Source organism: Polypterus senegalus, chromosome 8 (genome assembly GCF_016835505.1).
Source record: "Polypterus senegalus isolate Bchr_013 chromosome 8, ASM1683550v1, whole genome shotgun sequence".
NCBI classification, from domain to species: domain Eukaryota; kingdom Metazoa; phylum Chordata; class Cladistia; order Polypteriformes; family Polypteridae; genus Polypterus; species Polypterus senegalus.
This window is the reverse complement of record NC_053161.1, coordinates 79,448,321-79,465,601: the sequence shown is the minus strand read 5'-3', so window position 1 is coordinate 79,465,601 and position 17,281 is coordinate 79,448,321. Positions and strand designations below refer to the sequence as shown.

Genomic DNA, 17,281 nt, shown 5'->3' with positions numbered 1-17,281 from the left:
CACCTACCAATAAATAACAGGGTTTCTACTCTGTGGTTATAAGTTAAATTGCATTCGTCTATCTTGACTGTCTATTTCTACTTTAAACCCCTTCCGTAATGCTACTGCTTTGCTAGGACATAATGGCTTAACACAGTCTTCCATAAAAGTGCACAGCATTAATAATCTAATAACCAATCTTAATGCACGTAAAAAATCTAGGCAGTGTGGCATAAACACCAACAATTTAATTGCAATTACTACTTTAGATCAGCGATGCATTAAAACTATAAAAACAGATTGTAGATTACATAAAAAATACACACAGAGAGGCGTTAACAAAAATAACTTAGTTTTTGTTCCAAATACCAATAACGAGCATAGAATTCAGCTCTACCCCTCTGAAACATTAAATATGGCACTATTAAATGTTAGAGCGTTAACTAACAAGACATTTTTTATAAACGATCTTATTAGTGATAGAAACATTGATTTTATTGCACTAAGTGAAACGTGGCTTAACTCAGACGGCGCGGCTGTTTTAATATAATCTGCGCCTCCGGATTACAGTTTTACTTGTGCAGACCGCCAGGGAAAAAAGGGGGGCGGCTTGGCAAACATTTACTCGAGCCAGTTAAAATGTAAAGATGTTAGTTTTGGTAAATTTAAGTCCTTTGAGTATCTCGCCGTTGTTATTCATGGAGATTCTCACGTTCTAGTATTATCCGTGTATAGACCTCCTAAATATAACGCATCTTTTTTTGAGGAATTCTCTGACTTAATGTCAATTTTAATTACGAACTATGACACACTCTTAATAGTCGCCGACTTTAAATTACATATCGACAATCAGTGTGACCAAAAAGTAAAAGAATTCATGAACCTCCCGGACTCTTTTGAATTGAGACAGCTCGTTAATCAAACTACACATAAAGCAGGTCATATGTTAGACTTAGTGATTACTAAAGGACTAAAAGTTGATATAAAGCAGGTCATTGATATCGGTCTATCAGACCATTTCCTTCTACTATTTAATATAGAAATAATGATAGAAAAAATTCATAAGAAGCATATTATTAAAAAATGCTTCTTTGACTCATCAGCAGCTTTAAAACTTACAAACATTCTAAGCAATCAGTCCGTTTATAGTGCCAACTATAATAGTGAGGATAATGTAAATAGTAAAGTGGAAAACCTTAATTTAAAGTAAGAGCTGCTGTTGACATAGTTGCAACTGAAAAGACAGTTAAAAAATCTTCTAGCATTGTTATTCCATGGAAGACCCAAAGAGTGTCTGATTTAAAAAGAACATGTCGTAGAGCTGAGCGTAAATGGAGGAAAACTAAACTAACTATCCATTATGAGATACTGAAGGTTAAAATAACAGAATACAATGACAAAGTCCATCTTGAGAGGCGTTGCTATTTCTCTAAGATTATAAATAACAATTGATCGTCTATTAAACCCAGGTAACACAAAGGAATGCCCCCACAATACTTCCAGTGAAACCTGTGAGAACATTGCTGTATTTTTCAATCAAAAAATTAATGATATTAGAAATAACATAGTATATCTCCCCAACACTGCAGAACCTCCAAAGCCCCAGTACTCCATTATAAACAAATTAAATTCTTTCACCAGGATAGATTTACCTGAATTACATAGTATAATCTCTCAACTGAAACCCTCCACCTGCGTCCTTGACCCAATACCAACAAGGTTTTTCAAAGAAGTATCAGGCGTGCTAATTGACAATATTCTTGACATAGTAAATTCATCATTAGATACGGGGGTCTTCCCAGACTGTCTTAAGACTGCTGTAGTTAAACCCCTGCTCAAGAAAAATAATCTTGACCCCTCTGCTTTTGAAAATTTTAGACCCATCTCTAACCTGCCCTTCTTAAGTAAAATTCTAGAGAAGGCAGTCATTATGCAGTTAAATGACCACCTCAATAAACATGCTATTCTTGATAAATTTCAGTCAGGTTTTAGAACAAATCACAGCACAGAAACTGCACTCGTTAAAGTAGTAAATGACTTGCGGGTAAATGCAGACAGAGGCCATTTATCTGTTCTCATCCTCTTAGATCTGTGTGCCGTATTTGACACCATTGATCACAATATTCTTAGAAATCGCCTTAGTCAATGGGTGGGCCTCTCTGGCAGTGTCTTAAATTGGTTTGAATCCTACCTGGCAGGGAGAAAATTCTTTGTGAGTTGTGGTAATCACATCTCAAAGACACATGATATTCTATATGGTGTTCCACAAGGCTCTATCCTGGGTCCGCTGCTCTTCTCAATCTACATGCTTCCGTTAGGTCAGATTATCTCAGGTTACAGCGTGAGCTACCACAGCTATGCTGATGACACACAGCTGTACTTATCAATAGCACCTGATGACACCGACTCTCTCGATTCACTAACACAATGTCTTACTGGTATTTCTGAATGGATGAATAGTAATTTTCTCAAACTAAATAAAGAGAAAACTGAAATTTTAGTAATTGGCAATAATGGATTCAATGAGGTTATCAGAAATAAACTTGATGCATTAGGATTAAAAGTTAAGACAGAAGTAAAAAACTTGACTGTAATCTGAATTTTAAATCGCATATTCATCAGACCACTAGGACAGCATTTTGTCACTTAAGAAACGTAGCTAAAGTTAGACCTCTTATATCATTGAAAGATGCTGAGAAATTAATTCACGCTTTTGTTTTCAGTCGACTAGACATGAATCATTTGCAACGAGTGCAGAATGCAGCTGCTAGAATCCTAACTAGGAAAAGAAAATCCGAACACATTTCTCCAGTTTTGATGTCACTACACTGGTTACCTGTGTCATTCAGGATTGACTTTAAAATTCTGCTTACGGTTTATAAAGCCTTAAATAATCTCGCTCCATCTTATATATCGGAATGTCTGACACCCTACATTCCAAATTGTAACCTTAGATCCTCAAATGAGTGTCTCCTTATAATTCCAAAAGCTAAACTTAAAAGAAGTGGTGAGGCGGCCTTCTGCTGTTATGCACCTAAAATCTGGAATAGCCTGCCAATAGGAATTCGTCAGGCTGATACAGTGGAGCACTTTAAAAAACTGCTGAAAACACATTACTTTAACATGGCCTTCTCCTAACTTCACTTTAACTTAATCCTGATACTCTGTATGTTCAATTCATCATAATAACTATTCATCGTGGCTCTAAAATCCGTACTGACCCCAACTCTCTCTTCTATTTATGTATCTTCTGCGCCACCACCACCTATTCAAAGCATCATGATGCTCCAACATTGATGGACTGAAAGCCAGAAGTCTACGTGACCATCATCATCAAGTCCTTCCATGAGAACCCTAAATACAAAGAGGACTGTTTCACTTATGTTAGGTAGATTGCCCAGAGGGGACTGGGCGGTCTCATGGTCTGGAATCCCTACAGATTTTTTTTTTGCTCCAGCCGTCTGGAGTTTTTTTTTTTTTGTTTTTTCTGTCCACACTGGCCATCGGACCTTACTTATTCTATGTTAATTAATGTTGACTTATTTTTATTTTTTACTGTGTCTTCTATTTTTATATTCTCCATTTTGTAAAGCACTTTGAGCTACATTTTTTTGTATGAAAATGTGCTATATAAATAAATGTTGTTGTTGTTGTTGCATTTGTATGAAAATAAACTGAATTGGTCTGAATTTGGATAAAGTATTTCCCAGTTCCACCAGAGACAGACCAGATTTAAAACAGAAACATGGAATTTCTACAGGGAAAGAGAAGTTACCATACCCAAATAAATATGTACTACCTATTTATTTTAATTATGAGTTTACATAATTAAGCATTTTTTTCAAAAGTAATGAATGGAGGGATTTAGTTTCTCTGGATACCACTAGTAAGGTATCAGAAGAATGACTGCTATGGTAATTGGAATGATGTTTATGATAAACAGAAATCTACTAATTTTGAAGAAACTAATCAACAAAATTTAAAAACAAAAATCAAGGAAAAGGGACAAACAGTGTAAAAAGCTGGTAGGATGACAGTTTTAACCATTTACATGAGTCCTTGAACTGAGGACAAATAACTCAATGCTAAATGAATAACTCAATGCTCAATGAAATTAATCAATTCTTATGTGCATGCTGATGGGAACCACTTTCAAAGATGTTATTCTAACTGTAAATGTTTTATATTTGCCAAGACTATGGCTGTTAAAAACAAAACTATTCTATCTATTGGTCCACTGGGACTTTTGCTCATTCTGCCAACAGGAAGCTATCTTTAAATTAGTACTTTTAAAAAAAAAAAACTCCCAGTTTGTACCCATGAACCTACCTAGTATTTACTTCACAAAATGTGTTGTTCACTGTTGAGAAAGGAAAACAGGTACTAACCCAGCTAACAAATTAAGTTAGATCCTTATAAAGCCCTGAATTTGTCAAAGGAAGGTATTGAGCAACCTCTAATACTGTAATGGGAGTCCCCCAAATCCCAAGAGGTAGGTGCATAATCTAATTCCAATATGTTTGGTATCCTCTGGCCTACTGGAGATGAGGGAAGTATCTCTGGGCTCCAAATGTTCCTATCTATGGTGGTCATACCATGGAAATGTGGAAACACCCATGACCACTTGATGGAGCTGTAGGTATACAGAATGAGGGCATCTAGACTAGCATTTGGGATTCTAGGTGTGATTCCCTTGGCACAACTGGAAGTAATTACTGACTACAGCTTAAATACCCCTACCAGTTATAACTGCACTAGCAAAATACCCGCGCTTCGCAGCGGAGAAGTAGTGTGTTAAAGAAGTAATGAAAAAGAAAAGGAAACATTTTAATAATAACGTAACATGATTGACAATGTAATTGTGTTGTCATTGTCATGAGTGTTGCTGGCATATATATATATATATATACACTCACCTAAAGGATTATTAGGAACACCATATTAATACGGTGTTTGACCCCCTTTCGCCGTCAGAACTGCCTTAATTCTATGTGGCATTGATTCAACAAGGTGCTGAAAGCATTCTTTAGAAATGTTGGCCCATATTGATAGGATAGCATCTTGCAGTTGATGGAGATTTGTGGGATGCACATCCAGGGCACGAAGCTCGCGTTCCACCACATCCCAAAGATGCTCTATTGGGTTGTGATCTGGTGACTGTGGGGGCCATTTTAGTACAGTGAACTCATTGCCATGTTCAAGAAACCAATTTGAAATTATTCGAGCTTTGTGACATGGTACATTATCCTGCTGGAAGTAGCCATCAGAGGATGGGTACATGGTGGTCATGAAGGGATGGACATGGTCAGAAACAATGCTCAGGTAGCCCGTGGCATTTAAACGATGCCCAATTGGCACTAAGGGGCCTAAAGTGTGCCAAGAAAACATCCCCCACACCATTACACCACCACAACCAGCCTGCACAGTGGTAACAAGGCATGATGGATCCATGTTCTCAATCTGTTTACGCCAAATTCTGACACTACCATTTGAATGTCTCAACAGAAATCGAGACTCATCAGACCAGGCAACATTTTTCCAGTCTTCAACTGTCCAATTTTGGTGAGCTTGTGCAAATTGTAGCCTCTTTTTCCTATCTGTAGTGGAGATGAGTGGTACTCGGTGGGGTCTTCTGCTGTTGTAGCCCATCCGCCTCAAGGTTGTGCGTGTTGTGGCTTCACAAATGCTTTGCTGCATACCTCGGTTGTAACGAGTGGTTATTTCAGTCAAAGTTGCTCTTCTATCAGCTTGAATCAGTCGGCCCATTCTCCTCTGACCTCTAGCATCAACAAGGCATTTTCGCCCACAGGACTGCCGCATACTGGATGTTTTTCCCTTTTCACACCATTCTTTGCAAACCCTAGAAATGGTTGTGGGTGAAAATCCCAGTAACTGAGCAGATTGTGAAATACTCAGACCGGCCCATCTGGCACCAACAACCATGCCACGCTCAAAATTGCTTAAATCACCTTTCTTTCCCATTCTGACATTCAGTTTGGAGTTCAGGAGATTGTCTTGACCAGGACCACACCCCTAAATGCATTGAAGCAACTGCCATGTGATCGGTTGATTAGATAATTGCATAAATGAGAAATTGAACAGGGGTCCTTTCATCGGAGCAACGTTTCAGCCGTGGCATGGCCAAATGGGGAGGCAGCTAGATGGATGAGGTGTCCAGGACTCTAAAAATATCCAAACCTAATTATGTCATATCATCTACTGTTAAACTGTACTTCTAAAATTTTTATTATTATGCTGTCTTAAGGAATTGTTCTGTTCTGTATATTGTATTGTATTGACCCCCTACTTTTGACACCCACTGCACGCCCAACCTACCTGGAAAGGGGTCTCTCTTTGAACTGCCTTTCCCGAGGGTTCTTCCATTTTTCCCTGCAAGGTTTTTATTGGGAGTTTTTCCTTGTCTTCTCGGAGAGTCAAGGCTGGGGGGCTGTCAAAAGGCAGGGCCTATTAAAGCCCATTGCAGCACTGCCTGTGTGATTTTGGGCTATACAAAAATAAACTGTATTGTATTGTATTGTATTGTGTTCCTAATAATCCTTTAGGTGAGTGTGTATATATATATATATATATATATATATATATATATATATATACATATACACACACATATATAAACAAATATACACACATACATATATACACACACATATATATATATATACACACACACACATATATACATATCTACGTATATACACATATATATATACACAAATCTACATATATATATCTACATATATATATATACTAGGGGTGGGACTCGATTAAAAAAATTAATCTAATTAATTAGAGGCTGTGTAATAATTAATCTTGATTAATCGTATGTAATCACACATGAAAATTTGCCCCAAATCGCAAATGTTTTTTTTTTAATTTAAAAGGGTTTAAGTGGGCGACAGAATCAAATAATAGACATGGACATGAATAAGCTCTTTTAATTTCTGAAAAAAAAAATGCTTTTAAACTGCATTTCAATTCAAAACAGAAACAAAAATATCATCACTGGCTAAAATTGGGCAGACTTAAAAATAAAGTGGTATTTTAAGTACTTTAAGTACATTTTCAGAATGGTATTGTCTTTAAATAATAATAACCAAAATTTCAACATAAAGTGCAGTTTTTCTTCTTAAAAAAATAAGTCAGAAACATAAAAGGTAATTTGACCAGCTTCATCTTTAAACTCTGAGTAACCTTAGCCAAAATTTTTTGTACATTAGGCTAAAACACTGTGATCATTGAACATTTTGTAATTAGATGTAATTAGAATTACTAACGGTCACGGAAGTCCAATGATCCCCAGTAAGAGCCACAAAGTCCGCTTTCTGTAATGCATCTACTTTTGCTTGCTTTTCAGTGTGCAGAAAACCATGCTTTTATCAAGGCTTCCGTCAGGTAGTCTTTTGAAATAAAATTTTCCTCCGATCAGTCGTAGGAACGCACTTTATTCCGATTCTAACATTTTTGTAGCTCTGATGTGTGCATCAATGTAATCGATGTACAGGGCCGCTGCTGGCCAAATGGGTGCCCTAAGCAGAAATTAACTTTTGTCCCAAATATTACGGAAGTAAAAATAAAATAATAAAAAAAACACCTACTATAGGGGCCAAAATAGAACTTTATTCAAATAAAAGTAAATACATAAATAAATTGTATCATTTATAAATTACAATTGTAGCTCTACAGCAAAAATACAAACTAAAATTACACTTTAAATAAAACATTTATAATAAATAAAATAAACAATAATAAACTGAAATAAAATCAACACTGTCATCTGCTGGAGCTTTCCAAAGTTCAAAATTTATAAAGGCACAATTCTGCTTTTTCTTGAGGCAAAGTCGTAAATGAGCTCTTCATATGATAAAGCTTTTGCTAATTCAGAGTTGATGCTGACAATTGCCAGACCACTCATGCGCTCTTGTGCCATAGATGAGCGCAAGTACGTTTTGATGAGCTTCATTTTAGAAAAACTTCGCTCAGCAGAGGCAACAGTTACAGGGAGCGTCACTGCTATGCGCAGTGCAATCCAGAGATTTGGGTAAATGCACGGGCTTCATCTTGGGCTTTTTTTTCTTTCGTTTCTCGGCGCCGGACTGTTGATGTCTCTTTCCAGGAGCAGGCATATTGTTAAATTATCATCATTTTTCGCCAAATAGGCAGCTGTAACAGAGGTGAGGGCGCACGCGTCATCAGTTGTGCTTAGCCTACTCTGTGTTCACCGTAAAATGCAATATATACGTTTATATTTTTGTTTATTTGTATATGTATATTATTAATATTAATTTATTATTATAATATATAAAAACTATTTTTTTGAGCAGCTGGGATGGTGCCCCCCTGGGAGTTGGTGCCCAACGCAGACTGCGTACTCTGCGTATAGGGAGCGGCGGTACTGTCGATGTACCAGGAAATCATGCATTGACAAAAGTTCCCCATTGCTTGGAATTGAGTGTGATTAAATGCGTTATTTTTTTTAACGCGTTATGGAGTACATGCATCAAAGCTTCTCAGCTGTGCTTGTGCTAAGAAAAGGAAACATTTTAAAAATAACGTAACATGATTCTGCGTTAACCGCATATTTTTTCATACGTCTCAAACCAAGGGGATGCGAGGGTAAAATGAATCGGGAAGCGTGCGTACATACTCAGTGCATCCCATCTCGGGATTCGAACCTCGGATGTCGCCGCTAGAAGCGAAGCCTCTACCATTGCGCCACGGCGTGTGGCTTGTCTATTTGAGAGTATGTACATCGGGGTATATATATACATATGTATATATATATACCCGTGTTTCGCTTTGGAGAAGTAGTGTGTTAAAAAAGTTATGAAAAAGAAAAGGGAACATTTTCAAAATAACGTAACATGATTGTCAATATATAGTAATTGTTTTGTGATTGTTGCTGTCATCAAGGATTTGATCATCATTATTTCTTGCAATCAGGTTTGTATTTGGAGGATGTGTTTATTTAATGTTAGCTAAGACCCGGCACTTAAAAGTTTCTTGCTACAGCAATTTTAACTCCGTTACAAAGTGATCCAAAGTCTCGTTTATACCTCGTGTCTTCTCAGTAAACTTGTATCTCGCGAATACCGTCATTCGCCGTAGGCATGACAAACGGCAGCGGGAGTGTGTCTATAAACTTAATATAAAGTTACAGTTCACGCCGTGCTTTGTTTCCGCAGTAGCTGTACTTATGAATATGCTTGTATTTATGAATACGCTTGTATGCATCACTTGCTTCATAATCTTTTTCTGCCTTCTCAAGTGTGAAATGGCGTTTTTTGTTCAGCGCTGTTTGGAGGTCTTCCTTGTTCTCTACGTACTTACGTAGGAGGCATGATGATTCCACATGAAACTCCGCCCCCCACGGCCATCCAGCTCAACTCCATTACATTATATGGAGAAAAATAGCTTCCAGTTATGACCATTACGCGTAGAATTTCGAAATGAAACCTGCCCAACTTTTGTAAGTAAGCTGTAAGGAATGAGCCTGCCAAATTTCAGCCTTCTACCCACACGGGAACTTGGAGAATTAGTGATGAGTCAGTGAGTGAGTGAGTGAGTGAGTGAGTGAGTCAGGGCTTTGCCTTTTATTAGTATAGATTGAGCTTCAATTTGGAAAGTCTATAACTGAAGAAGGATTAATTGGTTGGAGCAGATTATGGATAAACAAAATTTTGAGATATATAAAGGTAGGTGGGTAGAAAGTGTTTTCGAGCACTGACTGGTGAAAAGGCCAGGCACACCTATGTGGTATTGTTTATGTAGACCATGTGGGACATTGGGCATTAGTTTCTTCTGTTTCTGTAGTAATTTGTTTTATCTCATTTGTAGTACCTTTCCTTTATTATAAAACACACCTCTTGTTTAATATATTTTTGGTCTTCTCGTTCATTAATTGGGTTTGGGAATGACTCAAGAGCACTCCCTAGAGTTCACACTGTTTTTTTAAATGTTCTGGTTAAGGTGCTACATAAAATGCAGACTGACTTAGTGGATCTAATGGATGTGATTACTTAAGACATCTATCCTTCTGTCAACAGTAATAGTAAGTCCACATACTGTATATTAAATTCAGCATATGACACAGTGCCTTTCACATAATGCATACTGTAATTGTTGATGTCATAATAATAAAAACATGACAATCCATCCAATTTTACATCCTACCTTGTATAATATTGCCAACAAAATGTTCATAGCTTAAAAGAAGCATAAAATAAATGAAAATCAAGGACATATCTACCTATTCTCTAAAATTAGAAAAGGGCCTAAGGCAAAAACACATTTTCAAAAGGAAGCATACTTGGTTCGTTGCACTTCCAATGATACCTTTCATGATTTGCTATTTTGATTGGGTAGAAGGAAACAACAGCAACATACAAATCTCATCAGCCAGCAGGCTCATGGGACACATTTGGTGTCAACCTGATGCAAAAAAAAAAAATCAATGTATTCCAGCAACACCCGGTAGCTTGACAATAATATCATTCTTGCCATTATAAAGACATGCAGTGTGGAGGATATTAAATATTCAAATGCAACTTTCCCTTGCAAGAGGAAAGACAAATAAAAATAATTTATTTAATCATCTCGTAACTAGGTAAATAAGACAGCACTGAGTATACACACATATCTACTGTATACATACACATATGCATACAGAATACATAAACATTTGCATTTGCGTACACATATGTAAACAAGCAAATCATTTGCTCTAAAATGTAATCAGTCTTTATTCTATGAATCATTAAACAAAGCATGTATTACAAAGCAAAGCATTTACAATGTAGTCTCGGACTACAACTCCTGAACCGATTATAATGTTCACCAGCAAAAATGAGAACGCAACATAGTCAGGATTATGAATTTGAAAAAAAAACACAACATTTAGAACAGATACTAATGTTCAATGGAAGCAGAGGTATCCAGTGGATCGCAGCAATGCAAAGCATGGCAGCACCGGACTAAGACAAGAACATACTCTGGCATTGGTGTTGACTGCTTTAAAAGCTAAAAGAAGAATTTTCAGGATGACTCTCGTGACACCATAGTTGTCAGTGACAGTAAAGATGTGTTGAATTATTTATGCAAACCACAGGAAAATATAGATTTTTTTAAAACATTAATTTGCAAAACTGTGTTGCTAATTATTGTTGATTGAGTGTATCTGATTTGATTCTTAAAAAGAGATCCTTCTGTGTGAAAATTTCATGTTCTCTCTATTTTGCCTAGGTGTTCCTGAAGGACTGAAATCCACACACAATCTAATGGCTCTAAGCTACACAGATCAGGAAAAGATAGGTATGGAAAAAATGAACAGATGGATTTTTTTAAATATATCAGAGATTTTCTGAATCTGCTTGTCCTGTGGACAACTGAAGTCTATCGAAGATGTGTTTCCTGAAAGCTTCAGAATGTTAAGTACTTTGTTATCTTGTATTTAAGATCATTAGTTAATGAGTGAGTATTTCCCCAAAACTTTCATAACTATAATAGTATGTAACCTTGTTTAGAATTTAATAAATGAACTGACCCACTTACTGTTTTAAATGTCATTCTTTTAGGAGGAGTCATCCTAATAGATTAAAAAAAACATACTGACTCTTTTATTTGGATAATATAATTATAATTATCATTATTGTTATTATAGGTCAATGTGCAATATAAAAGCAAAATTTTCATGAAGGCTATAAATTAATGTAAAAGGGGATCTTTGTAGCTTTTATACCTGATGACAATTTGAGTACATAATGAATTAAACAATGAAACTTGCTATGTAACCAACCAGTCCTTTAAATGTGGGAAGGTGAATCATCCCTTAGCACCAGCAACAATGATAGCAGCTATCCAGAGATTTGTGCAACTGAACTTGTGACACTGTTTTAGACAGCGGCGTCCAAGAAGCCTAATCATTGGTCTGAATGCTGACAATCTCAGTAATCAACAACTAACAAAGAAGCAGGATACCCAGGGGTGAAATAATGACCATCCTTGGTCTGGTGCAGGATAAATTGGAAAGAGAAGCGCACCAGAATTTTGCCCTCAAACCCATCATGCTGCTTCAAAAAACTAAAAACTTCTACACTAGAAAATTCTCGAGTAGCAAGAGGAAATAAACTTTTTTCAGTTAAGCAGATACAGATTAAGAGGGGACATGATTGAAGTTGTTAAAATTATTAAGGGAATTAGTACAGTTGATAACAGCCGTTACACTTTAAACTAAGTTCCTCATCAAGAAAATGGGGATTGGAGACTTGTTAAGGACAGCTTTTGAACCCATATTCAAAGGTTTTTTCTTCTCACAAATAACCGTACAATCAAGGTGAACAGAATGAATGAGCTTACTGGGATGAATGGCCTGTTCTTGTCACAATTGTTTTAATAATCTAATGTTATAAAGCGGTCAAACCCTTGTTCAGGGATGCCAAAAATGTATAAAATGTGTAGATTAGTGAAAATCTAATTGTCAAAATACTGTTTATATAGAGAAAGAAAAAGGGAACCAGAAGATTGGATTATTAGCAAAAATAGTATAAAATAACAAGCGCTCCTACCTGTATCCAGGTGCTCCCCACTTCCATTGGACGGGTTGCGAATCCTTTCCTGAGAGACTGCTGCTGTTTCTTGCGTGCTAGAAATTAAAGACATGATGTATTCTGCTACCAAGGATAACACATCTGTGGGTAATTTCCTGCTTAATTCTTCAGCACATGATTCCCTTACTTGTTGGCTGCCTGAAAATATAAAGATAAGGATGTATTACTGAAAGAGTCCAAAAAATTAATTACGTTATACCTGTGCTGAACTTTGTTGACAGTTGAAAGTGTATGGTTAAACAGTGCTACACCTTTGTCCTTAAATTCAAAGGATAAATGAGGAATTAAGACAAACCATCTTACTGCTAGGCTAATAAACACTGCTTATCATATTTAGCAAGCAAACTTCATGAAGCAAAACAAACAGAAACTCATTAACAGTTTGAATTACTGAAACTGGCATGCTGACAGGGATTAATCCTTTCAATGCAGAGATTATATGTGCATATGGAATCAATCAAAGAAGAGAATTTATGCTCAGAAACTGCTGTGGGGTCGATCTCTCCTGGCTAGAAGGTTGTATAAATTGTATAAAACCTCAAATACGTTCTATAGTTTGTATATAAAGATGAGGCAAACCAAATAACTGGATGTCAGAGTAATAAAACTATTATTATTATTATTTTTGGCTGACACATTTTCCCAAGAATTGTTTACATAGCCCTTTCCTTATACTCAGAGCCCAGACAGTTTACGTGATTTGATCAGGGTCACAATGAAATTTGGAAACAGGAACTGAAGTGAGAAAGTTGTGGTTCAAAGTCCAGTGCCTTTGTCAGTACACCGCATATTCTAGTAACAGATGACTTGAGTCTGTGCTTTCAACACGTCTTTCTTCTATGGCATCTTTGTTTCAAATTGTATATTGTAAAATTGCAATCTGCATTCCCTTTAATATGTTAGTGTTCTGTAGAGCAAATGGAATAAACAGGGGGCAGAAACATTAATGAACTCAGTTTGTTACCATCAAGATTAAATGATCTTTAACCAAACCACAAAACAAAACACTAAATTGTAGTTGAAGTTTATGTCTGTAAGTGTGAAACCACAAAATAAATGAAAAGCAAAAATTAATGTAAATTTTATAGTTGACACCCAAACCCTGGATCGCCCTGGATCACCCTGAATGGTCCAAAGTGACTGTTTATACTGTTGCCCCAAACAGTGGACTAATTACACAACACCACTGCACCACAAGAAGGCAGCACCCACAAACAACTAAAATAGTGGCATTAAAGGACACAAGTAATTTAAAACCACTGGAAAACAACTTCAGAGGAAAAACCTAATGTTAAAATTGAATTTTATTATGCAAAATTCACTTTAGAAAAAGAAAATGAAAAATTAGAAACAAAGCAGGACGAAAACAGGATGCTGGTCTAGAAATACTATAGCCATCCATTAAATCAGGGCTATTCAATTACAAATTCAGTTAGGCCAGATTTTCAAACCAAGAAATTTAGCTGAGCCAGAAATTTTCAGTGGCCAGTAAGCAGCAGGTAATGACAAATGTTAAACCAACTTAAATTAATGCATTGAAAAACAAGTAATGAAGTAATGCTTATCCATTGTTTCCCTTTTAAATTTGGTCACTTCTGACACAGGGACATAAGAAACAATAAAAAAGCTACAACTGAACAGAATCTGAGGTAGTAGCTTTCCACTTTTGAAATAAAAAAATAAACATTTTGGCCATATCTGACCTAGGCACATCTCAAAGTCCACAAAAAGAAAATAGTGCACAGTATTATCAATAATATTTGTTTCCACTATCAAAGCTATCAATGCACAAACCCATAACAAGTTCATAACATTAACTAACACTAATGAATACAAACTCTATGGCACACTGAGGGGACACAAGTTTATTTTAAATCACCACATCTGTGTTGATATTGTGGCATGTCTTGACACTGCATGGGCTATGGGGGGTGTAGTCTTGGGGGAAAGCACTTTGTGAGGGCTCAGAGAGAGATGAGTGAGAGGATCAGGGTGAGAGAGGAGCGAATGGTAAAAGAGCAGGAAGAGATTCCCCCAGAGAAGCAACTCCTCCACTTCTAGACACACAACAACACGCTGCATTGTGGGTTGAATGTGGCTAAGGCTATGAGAAATATTACATTCATGGTCTGCACTACTGCAGGAATTTCTAATTCTCATAAAATGTGTTCTTGTCAGTTTTTCTCTTCTTTTCTGGTGGGTCCAAGTGCTGGGCCAATCAAGGTTGCTTCTGGGCCACATGTAGCACAATGACCGCAATTTGAATAGACCGGCTTTAAAAGGTTAGAGGATATTCTGATGGTAACTATAGATGTGCTCTCATCAACAATTTGACAATACAATACAAAAACAGGAAAGTATTTAGGGATCTGCAAGGAAACAGTTACATTGATTATTGCCTACAAAAAAAACACTCTTCTTCTCCTTCTTCTTCTTTGATAGGTATTCCCATTTTTATATGAGCTTGCCATGTTCAAAAATCAATACCTAAATCTTTACTCTCTTTACCTAAAACAGCTGCTGAGATAACAGATTAAAGGATTTCTGTCTAAAGAAGACTAAAAAATAAGATTTCCAAGCAAAGCACATATGATACATGTAATATGTAGACTATCATCCAAAATCTTACTTGGACTACACATGTGATAACAGCCAGAAAAGAGCAAACCTCAATGCAGTGGAAGCACTTTCATAGATTTACAGATCTTCCTGAGACTGAAGGCTAGGCAACACACAGAACATCTGGAAACACTCATTGTTTTTTGCAAACAAGCGTAGCAAGATGTAAACTACAAAAGATCAAACTTGAGCTCTTGTAGTCAAAGGATGAGTAAAGAAACCCAGCATGCTGGCAGCAACAAAGATCAAAATAACAAATACACTGTACTGTGAAATCCTGAAGAAAATATTCATTCAACTGTTCAAAATAAAATTAAAACAAAACTGAGTAAATATAAATCAGAGATCACAAGTCAACAACAGTGCGCTGTTTACCATGAAAAAAAGTTTCCCACATCACCCAAAGAGTAGGCCAGCTGTTGGCAAGGGCAGAGGAAGGCCCTATGCTTATAATTCATGTTGACTGAAATGATGCCTTGAATACAAGTACACAAGCCTTCCAGAAAAAAGTTTAGAAAACTTGAAAATAAACTAAAAGTGAAAGGTAAAGTCAGTTATTTTTCTCCCTAGATTCCTCCATCAACTACATGATCACAACTTATTATCCAATCATAAGACACGCACAGAAGCATGGGATGAAAAAAGGAGTTTTAGCTTGATCTATAATAGGAAACTACTGAAAAACTAAAAAGAAGAGCTGTTGTTCAAATAAAAAAAAACAGCAAACACTTTTGATTGCCACACTAGAGAAACAAGGAAAAATCATTGAAAAGAGAAGTAAATGGCAAATTATGACACACGGTGTGCTGAAGATGGTCACAAGGCTAGCAAAGGTCATATAAGCAGGAAATCAAAAGAGAACCAAGCAAATGGGATCAAAAGGTCAAAATGAAATCAGAAGTCTAAATACTGACAAAAGTAAAAAAAATCAGAACTACAAAAACACTAGGGTCAACTTGTAAGTAAAGCTAACAGCTCTAAAGGGAAATACATTTTTAAATATACAGAAATAAAGCATAGAATGTGAATGCCACCACATTTATAGCATCACTTTCTGTGACGTCACAATCATGATGACAGATCTATATCAGCAGAGCTGTGTAAACAAACAAAATACAGATGGTTAAGACAATGACCTTTTTTATTTATAATATAAAATACAAAGTTGACTGACTGACTCATTCACTTATCGTGAAAAAAACAGTTTCTCTTTTAGTCAAAAACCTGAATTTGGTAGGATGGTACATCTAGGGCAGTAGATATCCACCAAGGAAGGACATTTTGATATATCAATAGGGGTAAACTCCCTACCAAATAGAAAATCTTAATACCCCAAAATCTCAAAAATGATTTGATTGATTTGACTGAAATTTGGTAATGATATAGAAAAAAAGAAAATTCATTAATATTTGTCGATAATATTAAAATTATGCTATCGTACATACTCTGCACTGTGCTAAGATGCAAATGAAGGATGGAGTAAAAGCGATTAACAGGCTAAGCCAACAACACCACTAATCAAAAGGATGGACACACTATTTAAGAAGGGGCAGTGTCCTGGATTGGAAAAAAAGAGAGGTGAGGTATGAAATACAATTAGAAACTTTGGCGAGTCACAATGGATAACAAGCACTATAAAGCTTAAGTGAGGGTGTTAGATGTTACGGCTGTGAGCATATGCATTGCTTCACTAGAAGCAAAAAGGGAGAAAGAGACAAGTAGGAGCAGAAGTGCTGTCTTTGGACCCAAGACATATATTAACATCTAAGGATTTTAAAAGGTGACCTCCACCCACTCTCTGAAATCTTTTACGTTTACATGTGCATCTATTTACTTTGAACGGGGATACCACTCTCGACCCCCAACTCCCCAAAATCTGTTAATTTAAAGAAGGAACACATGCAACTGACAAAAATACAAAAGAAATACTTGAATGAACAATGTAAGCAAATAAAAATCACAAAACATCTAATACTGACAATAATATATACTCAGATTTCACATTATTCATACTGATTACCTGTTTCAATTCAAAAATGCACTTTCCTGTAAAATTGTAT

General features: G+C 36.3%; 1 protein-coding gene across 3 annotated transcripts in view; it reads right to left on the bottom strand.

Annotated features, from left to right (window-relative positions):
• Positions 1-17,281, bottom strand: part of sfmbt2 (Scm like with four mbt domains 2) — a 428,667-nt gene that overhangs the window by 359,813 nt on the left and 51,573 nt on the right. For all 3 annotated transcript variants that reach the window (XM_039761324.1, XM_039761326.1, XM_039761325.1), the window contains exon 2: positions 12,561-12,740. In XM_039761324.1, the coding sequence (XP_039617258.1) occupies positions 12,561-12,654 (94 nt within the window). In that variant the 5' untranslated portion in view covers positions 12,655-12,740. The remainder of the gene's footprint in view (positions 1-12,560; positions 12,741-17,281) is intronic.